General features: G+C 44.8%; 1 protein-coding gene, 1 long non-coding RNA gene and 1 pseudogene across 6 annotated transcripts in view; 1 reads left to right on the forward strand and 2 right to left on the reverse strand.

Moving 5' to 3' along the window:
• The window catches only part of NR4A3 (nuclear receptor subfamily 4 group A member 3), a 39,856-nt gene extending 31,344 nt beyond the window's left edge, over positions 1-8,512 (reverse strand). For both annotated transcript variants that reach the window (XR_014265716.1, XM_082469488.1), the window contains exons 1-3: positions 7,954-8,512; positions 4,531-4,704; positions 1,313-2,262 (exon numbers count right to left, since the gene is read on the reverse strand). Coding sequence is in view for 1 of the 2 variants with exons in the window: in XM_082469488.1 (XP_082325614.1) it covers positions 1,313-2,260 (948 nt within the window). In the remaining variant the exon portion in view is untranslated. The remainder of the gene's footprint in view (positions 1-1,312; positions 2,263-4,530; positions 4,705-7,953) is intronic.
• A 1,920-nt stretch (positions 8,513-10,432) lies between these two features.
• Positions 10,433-27,818, forward strand: part of LOC309663976 — a 307,408-nt gene continuing 290,022 nt past the window's right edge. For 2 of the 3 annotated variants that reach the window (XR_014265525.1, XR_014265526.1), the window contains exon 1: positions 10,433-10,549. This is a non-coding gene — a long non-coding RNA (uncharacterized lncRNA). Of the gene's footprint in view, positions 10,550-10,666; positions 11,013-12,291; positions 22,110-27,818 lie in introns of those variants that run through there. The other variant, XR_014265527.1, reaches the window with a different exon arrangement.
• On the reverse strand, positions 22,102-27,661 carry LOC309663969 (transmembrane emp24 domain-containing protein 2 pseudogene; annotated as a pseudogene). Its single transcript has one exon. The product of its transcript is annotated as a transmembrane emp24 domain-containing protein 2 pseudogene (transcript).

Genomic DNA, 27,818 nt, shown 5'->3' on the forward strand with positions numbered 1-27,818 from the left:
CCTTTCTCTGAAATTTATTCACCTGATAGGGAAACTGAGGCCTGGAAGGAAGTGTCATGCCCAACATCATAAAATTGGTAGGTGACAGATCAAGGACTCCTATTTGAGTGTTCTGACTCCAATTCCAGCATGCTCCCAGATACATCCTATTGGCCTCCCAAATCCTCATTATCCAATCAGCATCCAGCTTCTCCTCTCCCTCCACCCTGCCCAACACTGAAGGCTAGGAAGTGATTATTGAACATTCGGGGGTTTGCAAATGCCTGACATAAGAGCCAGGGGAGTGAGGAGTGGGGAGGGTGGCACAGAATTAAGTGTCTGAAGAATTCTGGGAGTCAGTAGCAAAAGTAGAGCTGCAAGAGAACAAGGCCTGTTCCCCCTGAGTGGTGAGAAGAGCACTGAACTCAAGAGTCAGGAGAAACCAGCTGGAACTGTCCCCATGTGCAACTAAATCACCTCTCTAGACTTCAGTATCCTCCTGGGCAAAATAAGGGGGAGGCTGAAGACCCTCCCACTATAAAATTCTCCTTTGGGTCTCTGAGATAATGAAGAGTGTCCCCACTCTGTGTGGTACACGCAGAAGTGGAGTGGAATGATGAGACCCCAGCTGCTATCTTCTACAGAGCAAGCTGCCCCAAACTGCATCCACCAGCTGCCCCTGTCTATTCTGCAGCTGCAGAGCTGTGAAGAGGGCAGGCACGTTGAGGTCATGCAAACATGAGTTTGCATCCTGCCTCCATCTCACTCTCTGAGTGTGTGTCCAGGGGCAGTTAACCTCCCTGAGCCTCCATTTCCTCATCTGTGAAACAAGGATAATTAAACATTCAAGACGCAGTTAGTAAAAATAGCTAGTGGGTGACCAAAATTCAATGTCAGTTCTGTTTGAGTCTAGAGTCCTAGCTCTTACTAGGAGGATTAAATGAGATACAAATACCCAGGGCCTGGCACACAGACTCTATTCCCTCAGATATCCTGGATGGACAGAATAGGAACACAGTGAGGTGTTTGCATTTTGAGGTCACAGATCCCTTTGCGAATCTGCTGAAAGCTCTCTCCATAAAAATGAGCAGGAAGTAACGCCAAGTCAGGAGGTTCACAGCCCCCTCAAGCCCGTCTGGGCCTCCTGTAATGGACGTCAAGTTAAAAACCCTGAGAAAGTGGGTGTGAGGGTGCTAGGAAAGGCTACTGAAATGCACAGTATAACCATTACACCTCTCAAACCGGGAAGGGCCCGCTTAGACGCTCACTAGAGCGGGTGTCTGAGGAAGCTGGCTGCGGAGGGGAGAGGGAGCCGGAAGAGGCGAGCGCTCACCTTGAAGAAGCCCTTGCAGCCCTCGCAGGTGCGCACACCGTAGTGCTGGCAGGCGGCGTTGTCCCCGCACACGGCGCACGTGCCCTCGCCCGACGCCGAGCTCCTGTTGGGCGGTGACGGCAGGCTGGGACTCTCGCCCAGCAGGTTGGATGCGGTGGGGGAGGCCGTGAGGCCGAGTGGCGGGAAGGCCAGCGCGGCCGCCCTCTTGGCCAGCGGCAGCCCATACGGGTGGCCCTCGAGCGCGGCTGCCTGGCTGCCTGCGGCGGCGGCTCCCAGCGGCAGGCTCAGCGCGGCGGCGGCCGTCGGGTCGTAGCCGAGGTGGTGGCCGCCTGCGGGGCTGGGCGCGGGCGGGTGCGGCGGCGAGGGCTTGAAGGGGAAGAGCGGGAAGCGCGCGCCTGCCACCGTGGGCACCGCCTTCATCGGCTGGTCGAGCAACGGGCCGGGTGCGATGCAGCCCTGTGCCGAGGACAGCGTGTCGTCCCACATCGCCCCCGCCTGCTGGGGGAAGCCCGGCGTGGTGGGGGTGGACGGCGGGGACTGCTTAAAGTACATGGAGGTGCTGGGCAGCACCTCGTCCTCCGGGCCGGAGGGGGGCGGAATGGATGGCTGCTGCTGGTGATGGTGGTGGTGGTGGTGGTCATGGTGGTGATGGTGGTAGCCGTGCGCGCGGCCCTCCTCCATCTTGATCAAAGGCCGGGTCCCCGACGGCTGCATTTGGTACAGGCAGGAGGGCTTGAGTTCGTAGTTGCTCGAGTAGCCCTCCATGAAGGTACTGAAGCTGGGCAGGGACGTGGTAGCTGTGGCCGTGATCTCGGTGCTGCCGAGGTCCATGGTCAGCTTGGAGTAGTCAGGATTCATGATCTCCGTGGTGTATTCCGAGCCATATGTCTGTGCTGCATAACTGGAACCTGGCGGTGAAGGGCTATACTGGGCTTGCACGCAGGGCATACCTGCAAGGGAGAGGAAAAAGGTCTCTCAGAAGCAAGTCGGCACTCTTCCTAGCTAATAGGTAGCAATGGACTTGTCACTCTCTAATATGGGAAATAGAGAGGAAGTGACATTCTTTCCACCTTCTAGTAGCATAGACTTAGAGTCCTTCCTTCCCTCCTTCCTTCCTCCCTCCCTTCCTTCCTTCTTTCCTTCCTTCCTCCCTTCCTTCCTTCCTTCTTCCCCTGGGAAGAAAGTTGAATCCCTGACAAACTGCCAAAGGGGCCACAGGTTGCCAAAACCCAGCCTCCTGAGGACTTCTGTGCCCACCTTCCCTCCCTTGCCCTGTCCTCCACTGTATCTGTGAATTTTGATGTCTTCCCTCATAAGCCCAGTCGTGTTTTTAAAAGTGGTTTTGAGCCCTAGAGATTAAATGAAGTGACCTCAGCCACAAATTGGGAGGACAAGAAGAAATCCAGTGAAGGCCGTGTTGGTTTCTTTTGGGTGAAAGAGACCACTGGTCCCCCAAGTCACACGCTTTGATTTGTAAACCTATGAGTTAGTAAAAGAAAAAAAAAAAAAAAAAGGTGTCCTACATGGGACTTACTGGCCCAGTGACATTCTAACATTTTATGAGTGCCAACTGAGGCTACCCACACACATTGTGGTTGCTTTCTCCCACCCTCTCCCTACTCCTCCAAGCAGGGCTAGCAGCCTGCTCAAACTGGACCCCTGTTGATGATTTCAGCCAGCTAGGTGGTGAGGTAGGAACGTAGGTCCAGGAAATGGACTCGGGGGAGTTTGTACCATCTGCAAAGAAAAAGATCAGCAGCTGCAACAAAACACCCACCAAACCTGCTCTCTGCCATATATGCTATATATGTGTGTGTGTGTGTGTGTGTGTGTGTGTGTGTATTTCTCCCCCATTCTAAGAAATAAAATATATCAGTGGCTGCTTTATAACAATAGTTTACAGTCGTCATAATAGGTTAGTTATCTACATATTTTCTTATGACAGAAGAATTAGCATCCCTAGAAAAGAAAGCAGTTTCTTAATAGGTTTAGTTTCTTTCAGCCCCCAAACAATGATATCTGGAGTGCTTACTATTGTTCAGAGAGGTTGAACTGGATGAGAAAGCCCTGAGAAATATTGGATCTAGTGGATAATTTATCTAATTATTTCCCTTTCTTTATGGCTAAATATAAATAGTAAACTGGGCAGTTTCTGGTGGTTGGTTTTTCTGAGCCAAAGGAAAACCACGTGCTTAACGTGTCTTTGGAGTCTATGGGGTAAAAGTTGTGACTAACAGAAAAGTGAATACTTCACATTTCCTTTGACATCTTTCTCTTACCCACATTTCCAAATCTGATTGAGTCATACATGTATGGGATGAAATCTTGACTTGTAAAAAGGTGTTGAGGGCCTGGTGGAAGAAGCAGTGATGAGGAGAGGCCAGTTCAAGCCTTTATTTCCCTAGTGCCCTACAAACACTCATTAGTTTGAAGTTAAAAGAGCACTTATCCTGCTGTCCAGTTGTTGGGGTGAAATGAAAGGCTAGTCATTTAAAAGAAAGAACACTGCCTGATGTTTCATTTGTTCTCCTCCCTTGGATTTCTCCATGAGTCTTCTCTATCATTCTTCTTTGCCAATCCCTACCTATTGCTCTTCTTTGTGTCTTTCTGAGGTTTCCAGATAGAAGATGAGCTTGCTGGGACTGAGTTCTATTTATCTGCATCTCTTTGGCCAGGTACCTGGTATCCCTTTACCAAATGCATAAAGAGGTATTACAAGCCAAACCTGCAATCCTTTCTTTTGCCCAAATCAAATTTACTCCTTGGTTTTCAGCTCAAATGCTTTCTCTCTTTCCCTTTGAGCTTCAATAATCCAAATGTCTGCACCCAAATGATTTGCGTTTTATACAAACAAAAATGCTTTGCATTGTTCGAAGTGATCCCATAACTTAAATGCATTAGCATTAAAAGTAGAGCAAATATGAAGACATTAAAATGTATAAAAGATCGAAATCTGTTGGTGTATTTGCATTTTTCTCAGGAAAAATATCTTTGAGCAATACGATTAATTTAATCTGGCTGCTCCACTAGGTAGCAACAGGGTGTGGTATCCAGAGGAGATTCGTGCAAGGAAGCCACCTGTGCTGTGAAATTCGCGGCCAGCAGTCACTCGCTGTCCTGGCGCTGGGCAAATCGACCAGCCTGCTTGCTGGGTATGTGGCTCCCCCACCCACATATCCCAGCCCGGGAGGAATAAGGGGTCGTGCCTTCAGACCTACCTGGAGGATATCTTGCGCGCTGAATGGTGGGGCTGGGGGTCTCTCCAGCGGAGGCTGAGAGTGGAGGAGGCGGGGACGTCCGGCGGGGCGAAGCAGCGGAGGTGCTGCCCGGCTCCGCTGAGGGTCCAGTCTCAGGGCTGGGGCTTGCCGGGCTGCGCTCTTCCGCAGTGGGCTCTGCGGGCACCAGGAGAGAGGACAAAGGTCACAGTGAGACCACGCTGGGTCACCGCGGCCTGGACTGGGCGTACGGCGGTGAGGGTTGAATAGATCTCTAGAAATGCATTAATTACAAAAGAATTAGAAGGGTAAGAAAGCGGTGCTTAAGGTGACCGGAGTCCCCGGGCAGCAAGCATCACAGCGCCTTGGGGGAGCCGAGGAAAGGCTGTCCGCACTCACCGCGGTTTTGTGGTTCCCGAACCGAGGCTAAAAAAACGCGCAGCCAGTCGTCGCCCAGAAATTTATCTATCTGCCCCCACAATTGGTTCCAAGCTAACGATGTCATGAAAACCGAAGAATGGAGAACACTTGAGGAAGGAGTTCCGCCCGAATCGGATTCTGTGAGTGTGCACGAGCGGAAAATATTTTCCAACTTCACCCGCCCCCACCCCTCAAATACAAATTTTACACGTTGCATAGGAAAGGCACAGGGTCCGGAACGAATGCATGAATGCCCCGAGGAATTAAGAAAGTCTGCGCTTTTCATTCTAAATGCTAATGGAGCTTCGCCTCTATTAGCCGCGAGTTTCGGGGGCCAGGGGTCAAGCAAACAAAAGGACACAGTGGAAATAGGCCGGCGCTGGAAACGAGGCACAAGGCGGTTGGCGTTTGCGGCTCGTGGTGAGAGTGGAGGGAGGCCCCCTGCGCCCAGCGGGCGGTGTCCCAGAGGGTGGGCGACTTCGAGGCTCGGGGCCATCCGGCGACCCGGAGGGGGGCACATTCCGGAGGGCGCCGAGAGCGCCTCTGGGGCCAGCGTCTCTGCGCAAAGCCTTAGCGAAACTTTGTAGCTAGAAGCGCATTTCGGCGGGCCTCGGGTAAGGATCCCACGGCCCCAAACTCCGGCCTATAGCGCCCCCTTTGCCCGGACCCACTCGCAGCTTAAGGGATGGGAACGGGGACTCGGAAAAAAAAAAACCCCAAACTACCAAAATTCCAAAAACCTCGGGGGTGCGCGGGCCGCGGGTGTCGGATAAGTTTCGTCTCCCGCCACCCCTGCTCCCCGGGCTTGCCTTAAAGGAAAGAGGGTATCGGAGCCCCCAGATCCGGGGAGCCCTCGACGGCCAGGAAATGCGGGATTCCCTTGCCATCCCCAACCCCAGCCCCAGCTGATACTACAGAAAACCTGCGCTCGCCCTAGCGCAGGCAAGGGCGGATCTTCCCACGGCTGTAGCTTGCGCTTCCCGTCACTCCCGCATCTTCAGTGGGAGTCTCTGGCAACCTCCCACCACCACCTCCAGGTGCCCGCATTCCCGCCCTTCTCCGCGGCCTTTCAAGCGGAGTCTTTCTCCAAGGATAGGCCTCTGACTGGGGTGGTCGAGGGTAGCGTCTCCCCAAGGAAGGGGCTCCTCTCGAGCGCCCGGCGTTCGCGGGGAAGAGCCACACCGCACTTCCTACAGCCAAGCCGAGCGCCCCTCGGCTCTCCACCCCCCTTACCCACCCCCCGCCCCGAAAAGACCGGTTACCTAGGCGAAGCCGCAGCGCCTGGAAACACGTTGCTCCGCTCCCGCTCGCGGCCGCCGCGGCCGGGAGCACGGAGCCTCGGGGTTGTAAATTAGGAAGAAATAACTACCTCTGTCAAAGCCCCTTTCTTTCTCGTGGGCCGACGAAAGGAACACCCCCGTGTTCCCCTCCCCGTGGTGAAGTGTGTGAAGGAAACCGTGAAACGCACCATTGTGACCGGCGCTCCTCCACGGAGTTTCCAACCCTGGGGAGCGGGGGCGGAGGTTGGGCGGGGGCAGGAGGAGTGGAGAAGAGACCGACAGAAAGGGAAAGACAGAGATTCTCAGAAAGACAGAGGGAGAGGAGACAAACCGCGGGGGAGAATTTCTGCGAGCGCACGGTCCCAGGGAAGCGGGGGTGGGGGTGGGGGGTTGGGGGGTTCGGGAGGAGGGAGCGGGTGTGGAGGCTGCTGTGGCCTAAGGGGCCTTTGATATTCACATTACGAGCGTCTTGCTCGGATAAGAGAACTCGAATAAACTCAAACTTCATTCATTGTGCTCAGCAGCCGCGTTAGGCAGCTGTTCCTTTCCCCAGCTCAGTTCTATAAAATATTTCTCCGTCGTGGGAAAAGAAGATTCAGGATTGGATTCGCGATGAAATGACTGAAGGGCGCCCTGTACCTCTCTCCTGGCACCCTAGGGCTCTGGGATAATAGCCCGAGATTTCTGATTACCCTACTCCTTGCAGCTCTTCCCTCTGGAGAATCCGTGGGCATAATAAATAAATGACAATCTCCAAGAACGGTCTTTGGAATGAAGGGACAAATGCTTTCTCCTTCACGACTGACCCAAGCTTCCAACAGGTTCTAGAGGTGCCTTTGGAAGTCAGCCTCCGCAGGCTGCGCCCGCTTGACCGCTCTCCTCTCACCACCGAGAACTTTCATTTCTATGAAGAGTAAAACACTACGAGCAACTTCTCCAAAAGCGCGAGTTCTGTCAGTTAAGAGTAAAACACGCCTCTCGCATACCGACTCAAGGCCCGGAGGAGAGGGACACCGTTCCCACGCGTGTCGGGGCACTGGGGTCGGCAATTACACCCGATTACCTCCGAAGGGAAAAGTGTAAACGGGCAAGTCGGCGACTCCAGGCAGACGTGCCTGGTGGAGCCCCAGGCTCATTTCAATACAATAAGCCACATTCCTACAATTACGCCCTCTTTCCTGAGATCCTCGGAGCGCCGCTGCAAACTCCGGCCGCTGCTGACCAGGCCCCTTCCCTCCCAAGCTTCCTCCCAGTCAACCATCTCGGAGTCACCATTAGGCATATTAACTTGGACCCACCGGAGCCCCTATTTTCAATCCTAGTTAAAAGGCAGGAAAATTACTGCCGTTCATCACCGGAGCTGCAACTCCCTGCCGCTGCCGCCGCCGCCGCCTAGAGCATCATTACCATGACAACTAGAGCCGAAATACCCTGAATTACATCGCTGGAGCTGCTACTGCACAAATCCCGGTCCTCCTCTTTGTTAGAGGCTTTTCGCCTCTTTGGGTAGGGAGAGGAATCCCACAAGCTCCAGAGATCCCCGCAGGCCCGCTACGGGGGAAAAGTTTCAGATCAGAACCCGCCGGCGACTCCGCGAGCAAAGCCGGAGCGAGGAGGCGAGGGGGGAAAACCCCACACTCAAAGTTGTCAATTTCAGAAGCTAAGCTTCCCAGCGCGCCAACTTTTTAGCAAGTCCCCCTATTAACTGAGCGAATCTCATACGTACTTGAGTGCTGTGGCGGTTCCGTCTTTAGAGCGAGTTTCTAGAAAGCTGCCCCGAAATCTGCACTGGGGGCGGCGGGGGGGGCGGGAGTCACAGTTGCTGTCCCGGAAGGGCTGCGGTGTAGAAGTCCAGCGGCTCCCAGAGGCAGTGAGCTGCTGGCAGGGGATGCTGCGATCCCGACTCATGGGAGAGCGCCGCCGAGGGGTTCCGCGGGCGTCCTGGCTCGGGCCGCGACCAGGGGGTAGGATGCCGCTTCTGTTCCCACCTCCACAGCCACCGCCGGCGCTGTCAGCGTTGCAAAGTGAGACCGGGAGGGGCGTCCGCCTGCCGCGCAGCGCTGCACCCGCGAGGGCGCAGGGCGAGAGGTGTGTGAGCGCGCGGGAGAGAGTGGAGTGTGTGTGAGGAGCGTGTGTGCGCGCGTGTGTCTGTGTGTGCGAGTGAGGGAGCGGGTGTGAGCTTGTCTGTGTGTGGGGAGCGGAGGAGGAGCAGGAGCTGGAGGGGTGGGGGGCGGGAGGTAGGAGACTCCGCTCTCCCGGCTGCGCGTTCGCTCTCTCTCTCGGCACGTCATTTATGCCACAGGAGCCCTAGCGGCCTCTCCATAGAGTGCCTGGAATGCGAGACGTCAATGTGACGCCATGGGACGCTACGTCACCCTCCTCCTCCCTCCCCTGGCCCAGCCGGTTCCGCGTGTGCGAGGGAGGGGGTGTGTGTGCATGTGTGCGCGCGCGCGTTCCCCGGCCATTTGCAGGGCAGCGCAATGGAAACTGTGCCGCGCGGCCAGTCCCGGCCCGGGGGCCTTTCGGACTCGCGCTGCCAACCCGTTTGCAACCGCGCTGCTTGCCCGGGCGCTATTCTGTAAGAGGGTGCAGCGGCCCGCCCGCGGGTCAGGCGGGACCGCCCAGCTGTCAGACTCGGGTGGAGTAGAGCTGGAGGAGTGCTACTGGCGCGCCTCCGAGGCTGCCCCGAGGCAGGGAGCCAGGGCGAGGGGGTAAGAGAGAGGACAGCTCTTCCGAAAGGGAAGGCTCAGCCAGCCAGCTTCTCCGAGTGACCTGGCAGCGGGTGCAGGAGTCAGGCACCAGTCCGAAGACTCCCCGAGGTGCAGCTGCTCTTTCCCCAAGCAACAGTTCTAAAGCTTGTTTACGTCTCTCTGGCTCCCTGCGCCTAGGCTAATCTCTCTCCTCCTCCCATCATTTGCTGGGTGCGTGTTTCGCACAGGGATACCGATGGCTCTGGAAGATAAGGTTTTATTTCTTTACACTTAAAGTGTGGGTTTCCTAACGGGACTTTATAACCCAACTAAGTGCACATCCGTCATCCGCGCGCGCTGCAGCAGAAACTACTTATTGTGTGTAAAACAAACACACACGTGTTGAACAGCTGAGCGGGTCTGACTTGCAAATCACCCCCTCCCATCAGAAATGTAACTCTCAGTTCGCACTTTCACTTTTTGATGGTTGTAGACGGGCCTCCCCTCCCACCTCCCAAATTAAACATTTCGAAATCAATCAACAGGATTTATTAGTCAGTCCCTCGCTACGGGATTTGCTCTGGTCTCCTGGGACACATTTGTTATGAAATGGTGAGCTGAAAGCCTGGGTGATTCTGTTAGGGAGAGCAATTTCTTCCTGGAAGTGATGAATTTAAGTGTGAATTTCTTGCTGAAAACACAAAAAATTTTTATCAGAATTAAAGTCTCCTAGTTCCAAAGGTTGCAGCTGGGTGAAAACAACCTCTTTTAAAAATGATTTTTTGAGGAGGAGAAAGTATTTGAGTGAAACAATGCAGACAGACATGGTCCCCATGTGGTCCGCTTGAATCAGACGTGACATTTATGTCTTTGACCTGTCACAATCTTTGCGTGTGTGTGTGTGGGGCGGAGCACACAATTCAGAATCGAAGGTTCGAGCTACCACAAGAAACTTGGAAACAAAACTAGAATTATACATATGCTATGGGTGTATTTCTTCGCCTCCACTTCCACTTCCACTTCAGACAGGGTGGTGTGGAGAAGACCTGGAATGGTACTACGAAAGTTGACCTAGCGGACAGGAACAGAGCCTCTGCACTGCCACGGGTTCCAATCCAGTCTCACACGGAAGGAGGGCGCTGCTACATTGCATCCATTCAAAGGCGGGCGGGTGGGGGTAGCAGGACCTGGAGCCGCGCGGCGCTGACGCACGCGAGGCGCGTGATTGACGCAGGCAATGTTACTAAATTCGGCGGTTGGCCGGGCCCCGCCGCCGCCGCCGCTGCCGCCGCGCGCGCGCGGCAGATAGCGGAGTAGGTTCCCCTCGGTCACCCCCGCCCCTTCTCCATTCAGAGCAGCTCTCGGCCGGGCGGGGCGGGGCGGGGCGGGGCCGGGTGCGCGCGGGGCGGGGCGGGGCGGGGTGCGCGCGGCCGCGCCGGGATCCGGCCGCACCAAATATAGTCGGGCCTGGCTATTTTTAGCCGGGCCTAGGGCGCCAGCTCGCCGCGTGAGGGGGCGCCCAGACCCCGCGGGGAGTGCGGAGGGGGCGGGGGCGGAGTCGCCATCTTGGACTCGGCTCGACCCAGTCTGGTGACCGGCGACGCTGGGCCGGGTTCGGCGCAGGGGGTCGGGGTGAGTGGGTGTGAGCTGTGGGATAGAGTGGGACGCGCGGGCTGTGACTTGAGCGGAGGGCGAGTCAGGGCGCGGAGCCTGCCCTCAGGGGTGGCGCGGGGGAGGGCCCGGGACGCGCGGCCCCTGGGGCGTGCGCGGGTGTGGGACGGCAATCCCCGCCAGCCGGCGGGCCCGGCCGTCCCGCCACCCCGCGGCCCGGCCAGCCCCGAGTCGCGTGGGGGCGGAGCCGCCCGCGGCCACCACTTCCTGAGAGCCGGGGATACCCCTCCCGGACGTCACGGAGGAGCCGAGGCGGCGGTGGCGGCCCGGGGCTCATCTTGCACTTGCATCACGGGTGCAGCAGCAGTTGCTCTGCTCCTTTGTGGCTTTTTCCCCTGTTGAGTAACTGCTTTGTTTAATGAAAATACCATGACGGGCCAGTGTGATCACCAGCTCCAGACCTCAAAGAAAGTGAAGCTGTCAGGCAAGAAGAGGGAGACTCCCCTAGCCGGCTGCGATGGTATCTGGTGGGTGGATGTGTATAGAAGCACTTGACAGTTTCCACGTATTACTTCTTGCCTAACTTTTCACCCCCAAGAAGGTTTAAAAATACTTTTATTTCCATGCTGTAAAAATTTCTTATCTTCTGCACCCCACCCATTCCCCCTTCAATTTGAAATCGCGTGCAGAACTGGAATCACTGAAAAGAACAGTTATTAGGTACAGTTTTTAGGAAACAAGACATCTTTCAGTGAATTTGTTGAGTAAACTACATTTTTAAATGTTAATATGTAAAAGATCCTTGCCCACTGAAGGTACTTATAAAGCTTCTAGCTAAGTTTGTTTATATGAATTGGGTTTCCTCAGTGACCGTTTCAAACCGGTGGTCTTATTTATCTTAAATTAAAAAAAAAAATTCCATCCCTGTCTGAATATCTCCAGGTAAAGCAGTTCTCCCTTTGACTCTTGAGTGAATGTGACTTTCTGGACGTTTATGTTGGTTATATGCTTCCCTCGCCCCTTTTTCCCTTCCTCTGCCTTTTACGTCCTTTTCTTCCTGAGTATCGGGTCACCAATCTTTGTTCCTTGACTACTGTGAGGCTGAGGGCTGTTGTCTGATTGCACTGAACCAATCAGCTGGCTTAGTGCTCCGCTGGGTAGGAAGCTGGACTGACTGTTGGAGAGGTTCCAGTGGTCACTGATAAGTGGCAACATTTTTGCACTCAAATGGAAAGTCATGGAAGCAGAGACAAGGCTCTCTTACAAACTGGGACACCATCCTTTGCTTAAACCTAGGGCTGTAGTCATATGCAGTTCTTTAGGTGACCTCAAACCAAGTGAATCGTTCTCTTTTTCAAATTAATATCTATTGTTCTATACTGTTTCAAAAGTCTGATTTACTAAAAGTCAGGCATAATTTTCTGTAAGGCTTATGTAATATGACCATTTCAGTAATATAAAATACCTTTTTGATGACTTTTTTATTAAATGAAACAATACTTTATAATTAAATCTCTTCTTTTGGGAAATCAAATAGAATAAGACTATCTTAGTCTGTGAAATGTGGAAAACTTAACCTGGTTTGGTCCTTTTTCTAGAAGAGGGACATTCATGTGTGGCCTAGTTTACACCCAAAGCAAAGAAAGCAGTTAGTTTCTGCTTTCATGATACTTATGGCAGCCAATCTGTTAAAAATTCTTTCTATGAAGTAACTATTACAGATTCATTGGATAATTATCTTTCATTTTGTTTTGGTTTTGTAGGTGTAGTCTGTCTGCAAGAAAGAAAGTGCTTTTTCTCTTGGAAAATAAAATAATGAAATTTTGGGGAAATTTATTGTGTATGATATAAAGCAGTTACTTTAACAAAATGGGATTTAGAATTGCTTTAAAGACTCTTCTGATTAATCACTGACATGTAAATCTTGTTGATTTTGCTAATATGTAAAGAATGATGATGAGTCTTGCTGATACAAAAATTGGGTGAGGAAAGGTGAAATGAAAATTCCAAGCCAGAAGTTGTTACCTAAGGTGAAGATAAGAGAGAAAATTAAAAGACTTGTGTGTAAGTCCATGTTTTCCTGAATCACTATAGAAGTTCTATACTACATTTAAGATATGTATATAAAATTTGGTAGCTTGGGCTGACATTGACTTATACACTTAAATTACTGGGCTCAGGAACATGGGACAATGGTAGTAGTTTTCTGTCTGATCTACCTGCATACCATCCCTTCCTTATCACTTCTATCATTGCCAGATTATTCTTCCTAAAATACGGCTTTTGTTATGTCACTCCTGGGCTCAAAAGTCTTCAGCAGCTGGATATGTCTCCAAAATAAAACCCCAAAGCCTCCACATCCTGGCCTCTTTATTTCCACAGAATTTTCCTATCCTAGTCAAACTGTTATCCTCACTTTTCTTCAGACATCCTTTTACCCTTCCACATTTGTTCATAGTTTTCCTTTTTATGGCGTTCCCTTCTTCTCTGCTTATTGAAATCTTACCCTTCCTCTAAAACTAGTTCAAGAAATGAACTCAGATTGTGCTTTAGTCTTTCATAAAGTTCTTATTTTACTGCCTTCTTTTTGTGCTCTTGTGTCCATAGCTTATTGCCCTGTTGAACTGTAAGCTTCAAAAGCATGTCTCATATATCTTTGTAATTTCTGTGGCACCTAAGTTTAACAGAGATAGTAAATATCCATAAAATATTTCCCCATCTAAATTTGAATATGAAGAGAGAGCAGCCATAATATAAGTAACCAGTTATATGGATTAGGATATTCTTGACATGAATGGACAAAATGATATCATACATTAGTTGTTTTCTTTACCTCAACTTAACACTCCTGATTTGAGTATAGTGCCCACCACAAGCCCAGACAGCCACATGGTGATACAAGGAAATTGCAGCTTGGCTTGTACCTATTATAGTCGTGTAGGAAGATTTGCTATGATTTTTTTTTTTCCCTGACAGACTTTTCGTTTGACTGTTCTACAGTCTTTCCCCCTCTTTGTGTACTTTCTCTTATGCTGCTTCCTCTCAATGAAGAATGGGATGCTGTAGGCTAGGAAATGTTAATATCAACTTCTTTTGGGAAAATTTCTTAAGGTTTAAAAAATTGAGAACCATGGCACCTATGTATAACCAGTTAAACATATAAATTCTTGAGTTTCTTATCTTTTCTAAGATATGTTTAAATAGATTTGTATGACACTACGTATATGCAGAAGTAAACTAGGCAAAGAGATTTTGGAATTATGATTTCTTAGAAGTTTTAGAAAGAGGCTCATGTGAATTAGAATATTAATATTTAACAAGGAAAAAGTAAATAATAGATCAGGAAAGACTTTCTATGTTACAGAAAATTTTAGAAAAGAGTAAAAACCAGAGAGGGAAAGATTACTTAATAGTATAAGCGCTAATATTATTTTTTAATCTCATTAAATAATATTTTTCTATCCATTAGTAAATAACAGGACAGGCTTGCAATCTGGTTAAAAAGATAGTTTATTTCTTAGTCATGTTTTCCCCAGTCGTTGGTAAACTCTGGAAGGCCACAGTGATTTGGGAGAGAAAAGTTATTACGCATGTGTGATAAATAAATTCAGGATATTATTTATGCCTATGAAATAAGATCTGCATTTTAGCTAGGGTTGATGGAGCAAGTAAATATCTCTCCACATATAACTACATAGCCCTTTCCTATCACCCAACTCTGAAAAAAAAAAAAAATTGCCTCATGTGTACAAGATCAGTTCCTTCAGCATATTCTCCAGGAGTGGGATGCTGTATTTTACAGAAAGCACTAGATTGCTTCTCAGAGGCCTGGGGCTGGTTTTGCTGCCATGAAGCTGCCCAACCTTGGGTAAGTTAATTAATCTTTTGCGGGGGCCTAAATATCGTTATCTGTAAAAGGATAATGTTGGGCTGACTATATGATCTTTAAGGATCTTTCAGGTTCTAAAGTTGAATGCTTTTTAAGGCTGGTTAAATGTTGTAAATCATGAGTCAGCTCTGGCCTGGTCTCCTGTCACTACTGGATTGCTGAAGTCAGGAGGCTCAGTAACTCTTTTGTATACTGTACAAATAGTAGTAATATTCGTAGTAATATTATATTAAACTTCTTTGGCCTGCTTGATAAATAACTGTAGCCACTGAGTGGGATCTTGGTGGCCTGAGAGTGTTTATGTGTTGCCAGCATCACAGCCTTGTCTTGTCCATAAAGTGGAAACAAGCAGAAACCTGGGTAGTCCAAAAGTCATTTTATATTTAGCTTTGGAATTTGTTTTTGTTCATTCATTTGAATATGGATGAGTCACAAACTGACTTCATACAAATTAATAAACTTTCATTGGAATGGATACTGTTGTTCGCTCCTCCTGTTCTTTTCTGATTCTCACTGCATGCTAAGCATGAATCATTTCTTCTTAAATGTAGCAGCTGAGGCAGAACTGTCCTTTTTGCTTTTTCCTAGAAAAGGACTGGTGATGGTGGGCTTGTAAGTCTTTACATCTCCTTTTGGAGTATAAATAGAGAAAGTGAAATATTGAGAAGGCAGGTCAAAAGGGAAGTACCAAGTAGGTATTAAGTTGGAAAAATGTTAGCAAATCAAACAGGAAGAATACAATAAATTCTGTTTGCAAACTTGCTGGTTTGCTGTTGGATACATTTTTATGGATAAATAAGAGCTGACTTTATAGGCATTGGGAAATACCCGAATCTTAACACATTGCAGATTTATGTATTATCTGAGTTAGGTTTGGATAGTAAAAACATGGTTTGTCCATTAATTTAGGGCTACTTTTCAAATGCCTCTTCTACATAGTTAGGTATCTGGTTTCTTACTTACTTAGATCATGTAATTATAACTGATTCTAATTTTTTGCCATAATATGTTTTTCATTATTTGTTACTCATGTTTATAGTTCACTACTGGAAAAATTCTTCCCTGATATCTATTCTGAATTAGTTCTCTTTTCCAGTTATGTTTTCCTGTTTTATCAATTGTAGTGATGAGAATAGAAAGCCATATTTTAAAGATTTATATTGATACTTTTTAAGTTTAGTAAAATTATTAAATTTTACTCATTTCTAATTTCTGAAAATGATTATCTTATTTTAAATTCATATGTTAAGTCATTAATTTCACTTTTTTAAAACAACAGGGTAACCTGTATACAATTTGAAATCCATTTACCATAGTTTCATGGCACTTTATAGTTGCCAGTTAACTTTTTAGTGACTTTTTGGTGTTTTTTTGTTTTGTTTGTTTGTTTGTTTGTTTATTTATTTATTTATGGCTGTGTTGGGTCTTCGTTTCTGTGCGAGGGCTTTCTCCAGTTGCGGCAAGCGGGGGCCACTCTTCATTGCGGTGCGCGGGCCTGTCACTATCGCGGCCTCTCCTGTTGCGGAGCACAGGCTCCAGACGCGCAGGCTCAGGAATTGTGGCTCACGGGCCCAGTCGCTCCGCGGCATGCAGGATCCTCCCAGACCAGGGCTCGAACCCGCGTCCCCTGCATTGGCAGGCAGATTCTCAGCCACTGCGCCACCAGGGAAGCCCCCTAGTGACTTTTTATATTTAAATTTTTTGTGTGTGAGAAGCTTCTATTTACCTCAGAATCTTTTAAAATGCCTTTTTGTTTAAATTATCTTGGACATATTTATTTTGGGGGATGAATTTACTGAGCCCACGGAGCAGTTCTTGGCACAGAGTAGGTGCTCTGTAAACATTTGATGAATGAATGAAAGCAGTTTTCAAGAAGCTTTATTCAAAATATTCTATTTTCTTTATCATAACCAGCCTTGTGGCCTTATTAACTTTTCTGAGAGAGTTTCACTCAGGGGTTCAGCATGAGAGAGCAGCAGAGAAGACCTGCTGTACATCACTGTGCTGCTGCTTCTGAAACGCCTGTCCCTCCATTGCGGCTAGACTACAGACACATCTAGTTGTCCATATTGAGGGCAGTACCCCTGAGTCACAGCACTCTGTGACATCTGTGTTTGAACTAACGAATTCAAGTATCCTAAGGAATTATATCACCTTTTGATCCTGAACCCCCTCAAGAGTTAATCTCTGGCTTATCTCTTTATTTCGATGTGGCACTTTTGCTCCGATACTTTCACAAGATGGTGTCCTTCCCTCTTTTCTTTACTGTCTCTACCCTGGGTCTGTATAACCTGTTCATTGGTAAGTTCTTCACTTCTAGTCATAAGATTTCCTACTGTAACCCTCACTTTGCTTTACAGTTCAAGGCCTCTTGTCACTTGTCTACCATCTATCACCCATAGACTGAGGGGCATAAATGTAGAATATTATCTAGGAACTCAAATTATATTTTCTAAACATTTAATGTATTAAATCTTAAGATTTAACTTTTGAAAAGGTAATGCATTCACATGACTCAAACAACAAAATGTTCAGAAATAAAAAAGTTTCCCTTCCACTCCTGTCCACCATCTACTCAGTTCCTATCCTCCTAGAGTTTTAAAATGCATATCCAAGCCAATACAAATATAAATTCTGTTTTCCTTTCCTTTTTTATACAAATTGAAGCTTATGCTTCCATTCTGCCTTTTTCACTCAACAGTGTATCTTGGTGTTTTTTCCATAACAGTGGAAAAATATATGAGGTGTATTTCACTTTAACACTATGTCTTGGAGATCACTTCCACATCATTGTGTGGCTATAGCATCATTTATTTAATCAGTACCATATTGATGGATATTTGGGAAATTTTCAATCTTTTGCTATTAGAAACAATGCTGCAGTAAATACTTTTGTTACATAGATTATTTCACACTTGTACAAATATATTTGTAGGGTAAATTCCTAAAAGTGGAATTGCTGGTCAAAGAGTGTATCTCATGGTGGTTTTATAGGTACTACCAAATTGCCCTTCATAGAGGCTGTATAATTTATACCCCCACCAGAAATGTATAATAGTGCCTGACTACCCGTGTTCTTGCCAACAAAATGTGTTATTGAACTTTTGGATTTTTTCCAATCCAGTGGGTGAAAATTGTTATCTTAGTGTGGTTTTAATTTTTATTTCTTTTAAAGAGTGAGTTTGAATATTTTTTCATATGTTTAAAAGCCATTTGTATTTCCTTTTCTGTGAAGTATCGCTTATATTCTTTTCTTCTTTTGGGGGGGTGGTCATTTGAAAATCAACTTGTAGCTGATGTTTATAATACGGAGGTTTGCCCTCTGTAAAATGAGTTGCATCATCCCCCCTGACCCCAGTTTGTCATTTGTCTTTGCTTGTAGTGTTTTGCCATGTAGATTTTTCCTAAAATGTAGTTGAATTTGTCAGTTTTCTCTTTTATGACTTTTGGGTTTTGTGTCATAGTTAGAAAAGCCTGCCCCACTACAAGGTTATAAAAGAATTCTCTCATATTGTCTTCTACTACTACTTTTATGGCTTCTATTTTACACTTAAGTTTTTTGATGCATTTTTCTTAGTGTATGGTATGAGACATAGGTCCAAATTAATTATTTTCCAAATGGCTACTCAGTTGCCCCAACACCATTTGTGAATAGTCCCTCTCTACATTGTTTCGCTTTTTCCTAGAAACAAATTGATTCATCTACCTTGTTTTTTCACACCTACTTTGCTGTGACTGAATATAAATGCAGTTCTCTGTTTTCCTTCCTATAGAATGCCTTCTTTAATGGCATAGATGTCTTTGCCTTCTACCCTGCTACCTCTCTGCTTACCTCAGCAACACCAGCAGCCTGACAGCCAGTTATTATTTGAATGAATACAGGCTACTTAGAAAGCTCTCCAGGATTTTCCATGGAGCAATAATGGGCGAAAAAGAAATCTTAACTGTAATCAGGTTCCTTCGAAGAATGTTCAAGCCAGAGATGTCTTCTAACTCTCTCTGGCCATGCTACCCAGCTATTCTAGAAGCTGAAACCCACTACCTGGGTCTTCTACTCCTGAGGCAACCCAGTTCAGATTGCTTCTTTCTGTGCAAATTCACATCATCTGCTACCTCTGCTTGTCTGACAATATGGGATATTACCCTCTATAATTTGGGATAGGGAACCATAATATGCCCAAGAAGTGGTTTGGATTCCCCATCATGCAGTGACCAGTTCCAGAACCTCATTTACTGGGAAAGTGATTGTGGATGAATGATTTGGGGAACATACATCCTCAATTTGAACTCCAAACAGATTAAGTTTTTTCATCTAGGGAACCTGGGGAAAACCCAGCATTGTTCTACCTAGGGGAGAGTGTCCAAGCAGGCAGCTGAAAGTGAATTTACTTGATATCCTTACTAGCACTTTCTAAGCTACTTGGACTAGTTTTATAGCTTTTTGATAAACACTTCCTTCTACTTTGAAACATTGCCCCAGGTGATGTTTCTCTTTCAGACTTGCCAGTTCCTTATTATTGAACCTTTTTGGGGGGTGTGTGTGGCTATTTCTTATCTCTGCATTTAGACTTTCCTCTGATGCTGGTAGTATACTCTGTCCCATACCAATTTGACTTAAAGTTATTTTGGCCAAAATCAATTTTGTCCAAATATAATTTAGTTGAAAGTAAACTGGTCAACTGGACAATTTGGTTAAAACAATTATTTGGTGTGAATATCCTAAGTTATTAATTTTTGAGTAGTGATACTTTTAGTATATTATGGGGTGTTTAAACACTTTTGGTCCATTTTCTAGAGATTTTTCTAATTTCCTTCTTTTATATTTCAAATTAATTTTCAACTACAAGAGCACTTTGTTGCTTGTGATACCAAAAGGTTAAGACAACCTAGCTGCCCAACAATAGCATAGTTGGACAAACTCGATCTTAACTACAAGGCAATAAGAGGTTAATTGGAACAACCAAAACATCGAGGGATAAGATAAAAACATGTTTCCATTATTGGTTTTTTTCCCCCTCATTAAAAAGGCAGTGTATGTGCAGTACAGGACACTCAGAAAAAATGTAGATGAGTAGAAGGACAAAAGGAAAAAAAAGCCATAAATTAATTTACCCAAGAATAACCAATGTTGTCCTTTCCTATCTTTTCAAATGCATTTTATACACATAAACTCTGCATACTGTTTATAATCTGCCATTATTTAAGCATTCTCCAATGATTGATTAGTCACCTTTGTCCAGGTTTAGGCTTTGGTTCCTTTCTGCCTTTTGACCTGCAACTGTGGGCCAGTCCACTTTAATTGGGAATAGATTGCCATTCTCTTTTTCCTTCTGTCCCTGAAGCCTGCTGAGATCCACAACTAGCCTGGGCCCCAAAGATACCCCCCCTGCTTTATTTAAGTGAGACAGTTTGTAAATTAAGCCATTCTGCCAACCCTTTCTATGTATTTACAAAAGGGTCCCTGTGGAACGCTCTGATTATCTATAAAATAATTTTTGGAGTTCATGCTTGATGTATATTATGTGTATAAATATATAAATTAGATGAGAATAATAAAGAGAGGGTAGGAATTAGATTGGCTCCTGACTAAAATAAAAATAAGGCAGAGAGATCCATTGTCATTGGAGGGAAATTATTTAAATAGATTTTCTCTAAATCAGGGTTGGCAGATATGTGCTATGTGTTGTGCGCAAACTTGAGTACATGGTAGACATCACTAATCAGTCATGGCACTATTACTTATTGGGTCCAAACTCATCTTTGGATCTTTCTTGAAATGGGATTCTAAGTAGCTGTAGCTACTGCAGTTGCTGTGACAAACCTATTTACCATTCTTGCTCTAAAATATTGCATTAAAGTTTTTTTTTTTTTTTTAAATAGTGGATTGACCAAGAAAATTGTAATAAAATGTTTTCTAACTGATAGAAAAGTTTATGATGTCAGATATGGAATGTGAGCAAAGAGTAATTATCTGAATTTCGGGCAAAGCACATGCCTCATCGTTAAGATCTTGGAAGCAACATAATAAATTATAGGTTTGTTATGGAGTGAAAACAATGCCACAATAATACTCATCATTATAACTTGCCCATGGTATGGTGATAGTGATTGACTACCCAGCATTAATTCCACCCTAGATGATGAGTCTAAACAGTCATGGTTAATCCCATTTCCTCTGCTAATGAAGGGTTAGGAATGGCCTGTAACCTATTTTGGCCAATGAGATGTGAAGGGAAGCCTGAAGGAGGGCCGGGGTGCTTCTGAGAAAGGTTTTCTTGACCCTAAAAAGAGATAAAAGAAAGAGATGGTGCCTCTTCTTCCTCTGATGCTGTTATGTCTGAATATGATAGCTAGAACTGCTCAAGATATCTTAGGGTAATGAGAGAAACTAGCTTTGGAGGAAGCTGATCTAGAAGATGGCAGAACAGAGAGAGGAAACCTGAGCTCTTGATGACCTTACTGAACTGCTGATTCTATTGTACTTGGTCTGCGTTACCTCTGAACTTCCAGGTCTGTGAGATAATACAGTTCCTTACTGTGTAAGCCAGCATGATCTGGGATTTTGTCACTTGCAGCCAAAAGCATTCTGAGTGGTATACTCACTTTGTCCCAAGCAGATTCATGTCAAACGGTTTTGATTTTGTTTTGATGGATTTCCTTTTATTGGGGCTCTTCCCTCCCCTGTCTTATGGTTTCAGAAAGTGGGTGCAGATTTTAACTGGCCAATTCTTGTCTCAGTCTTCTCTAAGGGCCTCTACCCTTAGAGGTTCTTCACAGAAGAACCAGCATTCTTCACAGAAAGCAGCAAGGAATCAGCCAGCTGCCATCATCTCTTCTGGAGCCTTTTTTAAAAAAAATTTATTTATTTTATTTATTTGGCTGTACCAAGTCCTAGTTGCAGCACACGGGATCTTCGTTGCCACATGCAGGATCTTTAGTTGCAGCATGCGGGCTCTTAGTTGTGGCATGTGGGCTCTAGTTACCTGACCAGGGATCAAACCTGGGCCCCTGCACTGGGAGCATGGAGTCTTAACCACTGGACCACCAGAGAAGTCCCTCTTCTGGAGCCTTTTGGATCATTTGAATATCTGGTGGTGTGACTGCTTCTTTTTGTCATTCATTTGTTCTTTTCCTGATTCTGATTCTGATTCCTCGATGCGTCTTGGTCCCTCTTCTTGTATACTTAGCATCTTATGCCTGGCCTCAAAATTGTTTAATAGATTTACTTTCATCTCTTCCTTCTCCCCTGAGCCTCTCTTTTCCTTTATCTCTCTCATCTACTCCTGTCTCACTTTGTGACTTTATGGCCAGTGGGGGCTAGTCTAAGACGTTTATAATCTTTGCCAGAAATAATAGTGAGTTAAGTAGTCACACAGCTGTTTGCTCTAGACTGGTATGGCAAAAGTAAGAGTAGGTCAGTCCTCAGTCCATTTTCTCATCTAGTGCCTTTTACTCATGGCATAGAACAGGTAGCACCAGAAATGTCTAGGGGTCAGGGCACTTGAGTCTTCATTATGGCTTCACTCTTTGCTACCTGAAATCTTGGGCAAGTCACTTAAAGACATAAAGTTTCTTCTTTGGAATTTGTTACTAATTGTTCAATTCTTTTCTGTAGTTTTGTTGTGATTCAAATGAAATAATGTGAACATGGAAAATGAAAAAAAGCCTTTTTCCTGAAAAAGAATAAGCAAGGTTGGTTGCATTTTCTGATTTTTTTCAGATGAACTAATGTCAAAGTCTCTAGAATTAGCTCTGTGTATCTTGTTTGTTTGTAAAAAGGCAATGAAATATGACATGGGACATAATTGTACAGGTAATCAGGGTTTGAAGTTGATATTTTAGTGGTAGCTTACAGCCTGAAATAAAAAGAAAGGGCCACACAGTATGAAGGGGAAATAAAGGTCAGGATGTTGATCCTGAGGCTTATTTCTAGTTGAACCAGAAATTCTGGTAAGCCAAATTAGGGGAAAGAGAAACCAATAGAAGAAACACCCCCCTCTAGTGGCGAGGAGCCAGGTTCTACACTTGGTTGCTAAGATGGGTGACTGGGGAATGGATGGCTTCATAGGATGTTTTTTGTTTCTTAAGAAGTACTCTGAGAATCCAGAGTTAAAATTCTTAATGAAGGTCGTTAGTTCCAGTTTTCCTGATCAGGAGGATTAGTACATTTCACAGAATAAGTAGTATTTTGGCAGTCTCATGTGGGATCCGATTGTCTGAAAAATGTAGAGGCTAACAGTTGTTGGAAGAGGTTCACAGTTTACTTTTATGTAGGTCATTTAGAGACCAGAGAGTTAGGAAACCATTGTTACTAAATTTCTTATTGATCTGAGGTGCTATAGTAGGTACCTTTATAAACCCATTTGTAGGCGGGTAAAGCCTATATTTAAAGTTATGGATAATGCCATAGAGTAGTATTCATCTGTATTTATACAAAATAATGGTTGTGGATTTCCTAAGTGTAACTTCTGATTTGAAATTTTTAGTGGTGATCCTGAGAACCAAGTGTTTAATTTACATCTTAGAAGTGATTTAACTTCTACTTATGGAAACGTAGTGAAGTATATTAAAATAACTTACTGCCCACAATTCAGTGGCTTGGTAGGGACACCTAATGCGTTCTTGAAAGACATCTCATCTTAAGGATGTGTGTTATTGATAATAATAATTGCAAGTGATTATTACATTTAGAAATCTCAAAAGCCCATTCAAGTTTTTACTGTTTTGAACTTCTGTTTGGGAAAAATTCTTTTAAGTTACTCTGAAGAGACAAAATTTCAAAGAATAAAATGTTTATGGTACTCTGTGTTAGATCTAAGGAAAATTTGAATATCTTTTAATTCTGATATAGAAAAGAATGATTATGGCACAAGAAAATAAAGACTGCATCATCAGAGTACTATTTCTTTATTTTTAATGTCAAACTCTTGCACTGAAGGAAAGAAATTTTTTTTTTTTTTGGTTGCGTTGGGTCTTTGTTGCTGCATGCAGGTTTTCTCTAGTTGCAGCGAGCGGGGGCTACTCTTTGTTGCGGTGCACAGGTTTCTCATTGCGGTGGCTTCTCTTGTGGCGGAGCATGGGCCCTAGAGCACACGGGTTTCAGTAGTTGTGGCGCACGGGTTCAGTAGTTGTGGCATACAGGCTCAGTAGTTGTGGCTTGCAGGCTCTAGAGCGCAGGCTTAGTAGTTGTGGTGCACGGGCTTAGTTGCTCCGCGGCATGTGGGATCTTCCTGGGCCAGGGCTCGAACCCGTGTCCCATGCATTGCCAGGTGGATTCTCAACCACTGCGTCACCAGGAAAGTCCCCTGAAGGAAAGAAATTTGAAGCTTGCAGTAGAACTAGCCTCTCAATAGTTTGGAATATGTTTGATGATGTTTCTTGTGAAATAAAAATGGAAAAATTCTCTAGAAAATATAAACTCGTACATGGATAAAGTGAGATTATAGAGTTATGAAACTTTTGTGCATAACTTGTGGAACGATATCCTTAGTTTATGGTTATACTTCATAAATATACTTGATTTCAGGAAAGGTGAAACTAGGTCTGGCAGTAGATCAGGATCCACCTATTGGGGAAAACCAGAAAATAGGAGGAAGAGGTTATTAATGATTCATTCTTAGCCAAGAAAAATTCAGTAAGGAATAATTAAGGTCAGCTAGAGAAAGAATTATGATTGTGTTAAGTGAGTTCACAGATATTATTGAAGGCAAATCAGTTAGAACTGATTTGTTAATGTATATGGGGGCAATAAACCAATTAGATGGTCTCTTTTCTAAATTAGTGTGACAGTAGTAGAAGATATCTGGAGGGAAGTGAAATGGATGATAAGGTTAGTGGTAATTAGACCTTCTTCATTAAATCCTAGCACTAAAGAGGTACTATGTATATTAGTGATAGTTTAATTCTATAAATAAAATTTAATATTAGAAATTGATATAATGTTGGCATTGTTAAAATTAGACAAGTGCTGATTTGTGTAAAGGGTTGCAGCAAGTGGGCTTGAATAAAGAGCCTGGACTCCAAACCTCATTAAATTCCAGATAAAGTATAAGAATAATAATTCATATTTGTAAAGGATTTTACAGTATTCTGAATGTTTTCATCTGTATGATCTCATTTGATTCTTATCAGAACCCTGGAGGATAGCAGCACAGGTTTGATTATCCCATTTTTACAAATAAGGTCACGGAGGCTCAGAGAGGCTAACCAACTTACTAAAGAGCAAATAGGGACTGAATGACAGGAGTGGGACTTCAACCCATGATTCCTTACCAGAATGCCTTTGTTCACTGTATTAGCTTCCTATGGTTGCTGTAACAAATTTCCACAAACTGGGTGGCATAAACAACAGATATTTATTCTCTCATGGTTCTGGAGGCCAGAAGTCTGAAATCAAGGTGTTGTCAGGGCTTCACTCCCTCCGGAGGCTCTAGGGGAGAATTCATTCTTTGCCTCTTTCACCTTCTGATGGCTGTTGGCACTCCTTGGCTTATGGTCACCTCACTCCAGTCTCTGCCTTTGTGGTCACATAGCCTCCTCCTTCTCTATTCTGTGTCTTTTCCTCTTATGTCTGTCTCAAATCTCTCTTTGCCTTTCTCTTATAAGGACTCTTATAAGGATTGATTCTTATAAGGACTGACTTTAATACTCCACCTGTTATTGGATTTAGGACCCACCTAGTAAGCCAGGATGATTTCCTCATCTCAAGATCTTTAATTACACCTGCAAAGACTCTTTATTCAAATAAGGTAACATTCACAGTTTCCAGGCATTAGGACATGTATCTATCTTTTCAGGGACCACCAATTCAACCCACTATATTCATTGTATGCCATTTAATTTAATACCTTCCTTTTGGATTGAAGAAATAATCTTCTGTCTGAAGGTGGGCAAATGGGCTGGGGAATTTTTAGCTAGTATACAAAGAAGAACATTTAAAATATTTCTGGTTGGTGCTAAGTGCTTAGTAACTAGAATTGAACTAATTAACACAAGAGTTCCACCAAATCGTTATGCTAGCTTTGCATTTGCAGAACTATAAAAAAAGGGACTAAATTAAGTTAAAGTAACATCTGACTATTCATGATTAACAATATTAAAAGTTGGGTTTTTTTGTTTCTTGTGTAATTGGACTAAAAGGTGTGTGTGTATGTTTTGGTAATGGCTTAAATCAGTAGGATAGGCTTCTTACATTACGTGGGCATTCTCATTTGGGTCATATAAGTCAAGATCCATATGTAAACTCTTTTTTTTTTTAAAGAATTGTTTATTTACTGAACCTGGGGCAGATTAGATACACAACCAATTTTAAATTTACATATTTTAACTCAATTTTGAAATGTTTTCACACACATGCGCACACAAATTGGAATGCAACAGTTGTCCTAAGGTAAAACACAGTCACCTGAAACTGTTGCAGGTATTTTCACCCCAGGTTGAAAAATTGTTTATCCTGAACATGAAAACCTGTAACAAATTTAAATTAATTATATAAAGCTCATTACTTGTAGTTTTCCCCTTGCAAAGATCCAAAAAAAAAAAAAAAGCACAAGTAACTAATACACATCAGTCACAACATAATTCTGGATCATCCCCACACCAAAACTAGATGCTCCTTTAATTTTAAACCCATCATCAGAGAAAGTCATTTCGTTTTATACAAAACAAAATTCAAAAGAAAAGAAAAACCCAAGAAAAACAAAAACAAAAACCCTGGTACTGACAGTGATGTTCAGTACCCTAATTAAACAGTGACCAAAATGCCACTGATCCAAAATGAAACGGTGGCTGTATATCACTGCAAAGAAATCCAGGAGGCTTTAACCCTTTGGCATCAGAAATCCAGATTTTTCCTAGTACTGAATGCATACCTCCTACGTGCCAAGAGTAGAGAAGTGGATGTGCCAGCACAGAAAGAAAAAGAGCTACCGTTCGCTGAAACACCTAGAGAATTGGCTTTAACAGAGACTTCTTACACGGTTAGGCAGAAACCAAAAAATGGTTATTAGCTGCTTGTGTCAACAATTTTAACTGGAGGTGACTGAGTTCTAAGGTTCAGAGTAAAACTTTAGCGGGGGGGGGAAAGGTTGTTGGTTTAAGACTTATCTTTAAAGCAAAAGCAAGGTAGACAAAGTATGGAAATACCACCTGGTAGCATCTTCTAAGTCACAGGGCTCTGCCATTTTTGGCTGGACAGAAAATGTCAAGATTCAGATTGTTGTTTCTCATAAGGACTCAACAAAATGAATCTTTAATGACTTGAACTGCAGGATTAGGGATCCCAAGAATGCAGTCATTTTAGTAAAGTGCTATCAGTAAAGTACTATCCTGAACAAACTGCATTTTATTATGAAAGCAAAAGGAAAGAAGATATAATAAGGACTATACACCTATATTCAATTTACAGCGTCTGAGTTCTGGAAGGACCTGTATAATGGAGGAAGAATTCAAATACGAAATTATGCCAATCAAATGTCAAATTTTCACGATAATTTTCCTGAAAAAGTGTTTTCCCCCCAATATCTATTAATTACAAAGAAACATAAGCTGTGAATGTACAGTTCAGAAAATAAAAACATAGAAAGTAATGACATTATTATGCCCAAGATGTTTGGTAAACAGTGAATTATGAGTTTGGGACCATCAGGAAAAGGCTTTTTAAACAACCTTCCAGACTACAAAAAATCTCTTCAGGTAGTAGATCCGTCCCAATGTCATGGCAACTAGAACAAGAGCTTCAAAGAAGGACCAAAGGACCACTCTGCTGTTTGTGCTGTCATTGACTGCTCTGTGTATTCGCTCCCGAGCTTCCATGTATTCCTGTTCATGCTTTACAGCTGTCATTGCCACTGTGAGCTCATTAATCATTTCTTGTAGCTTGTTCTGGTGAGCTTCTGTTTCCATGTCTTGTCCTTTTGGGGCCTCCCCAATATCAACGGTGAACATCACTATCTTTGGAGTCACGTTGGACATTCTGCTGCTAAAACAAAACTTATATGTTCCATCCATGTGAGCAGCAAATGTGTATTTCCCACTGGACTCCCAGTCTCCTTTATAAATTCGTTTACTATTAGGCCCTGTAATCTACACGTCGATGTCCAGGAAGCTGCCCTCAGCCACCTCGAAGATGAGGCCCATCTTGGTGCCCAAGGTGACCCGCTCGAAGAAGCACTCCTCGGCATGTGCATCGATGCTGACAAAGTAGCCCGAGGCTGTGGCCAGGAGGGCGGCCAGGAGCTCAGCGAGTGCCACCATGACGGGGCTGGGGTTGAAGCCAGGACCGGGACTGCATCTCCAGAGCTGCCGTCGCTGCTGCCACTGCTGCCTTCTCCACAATAGTGTGGGGTTTTTTTTTCATATCTTTTTCTTAAATCAAAAAAAAAATTTTATACAGCAGGTTCT

The sequence above is a fragment of the Balaenoptera physalus genome, assembly GCF_965194825.1.
Source record: "Balaenoptera physalus genome assembly, chromosome: 7".
In the NCBI taxonomy this organism is placed as follows: Eukaryota; Metazoa; Chordata; class Mammalia; order Artiodactyla; family Balaenopteridae; genus Balaenoptera; species Balaenoptera physalus.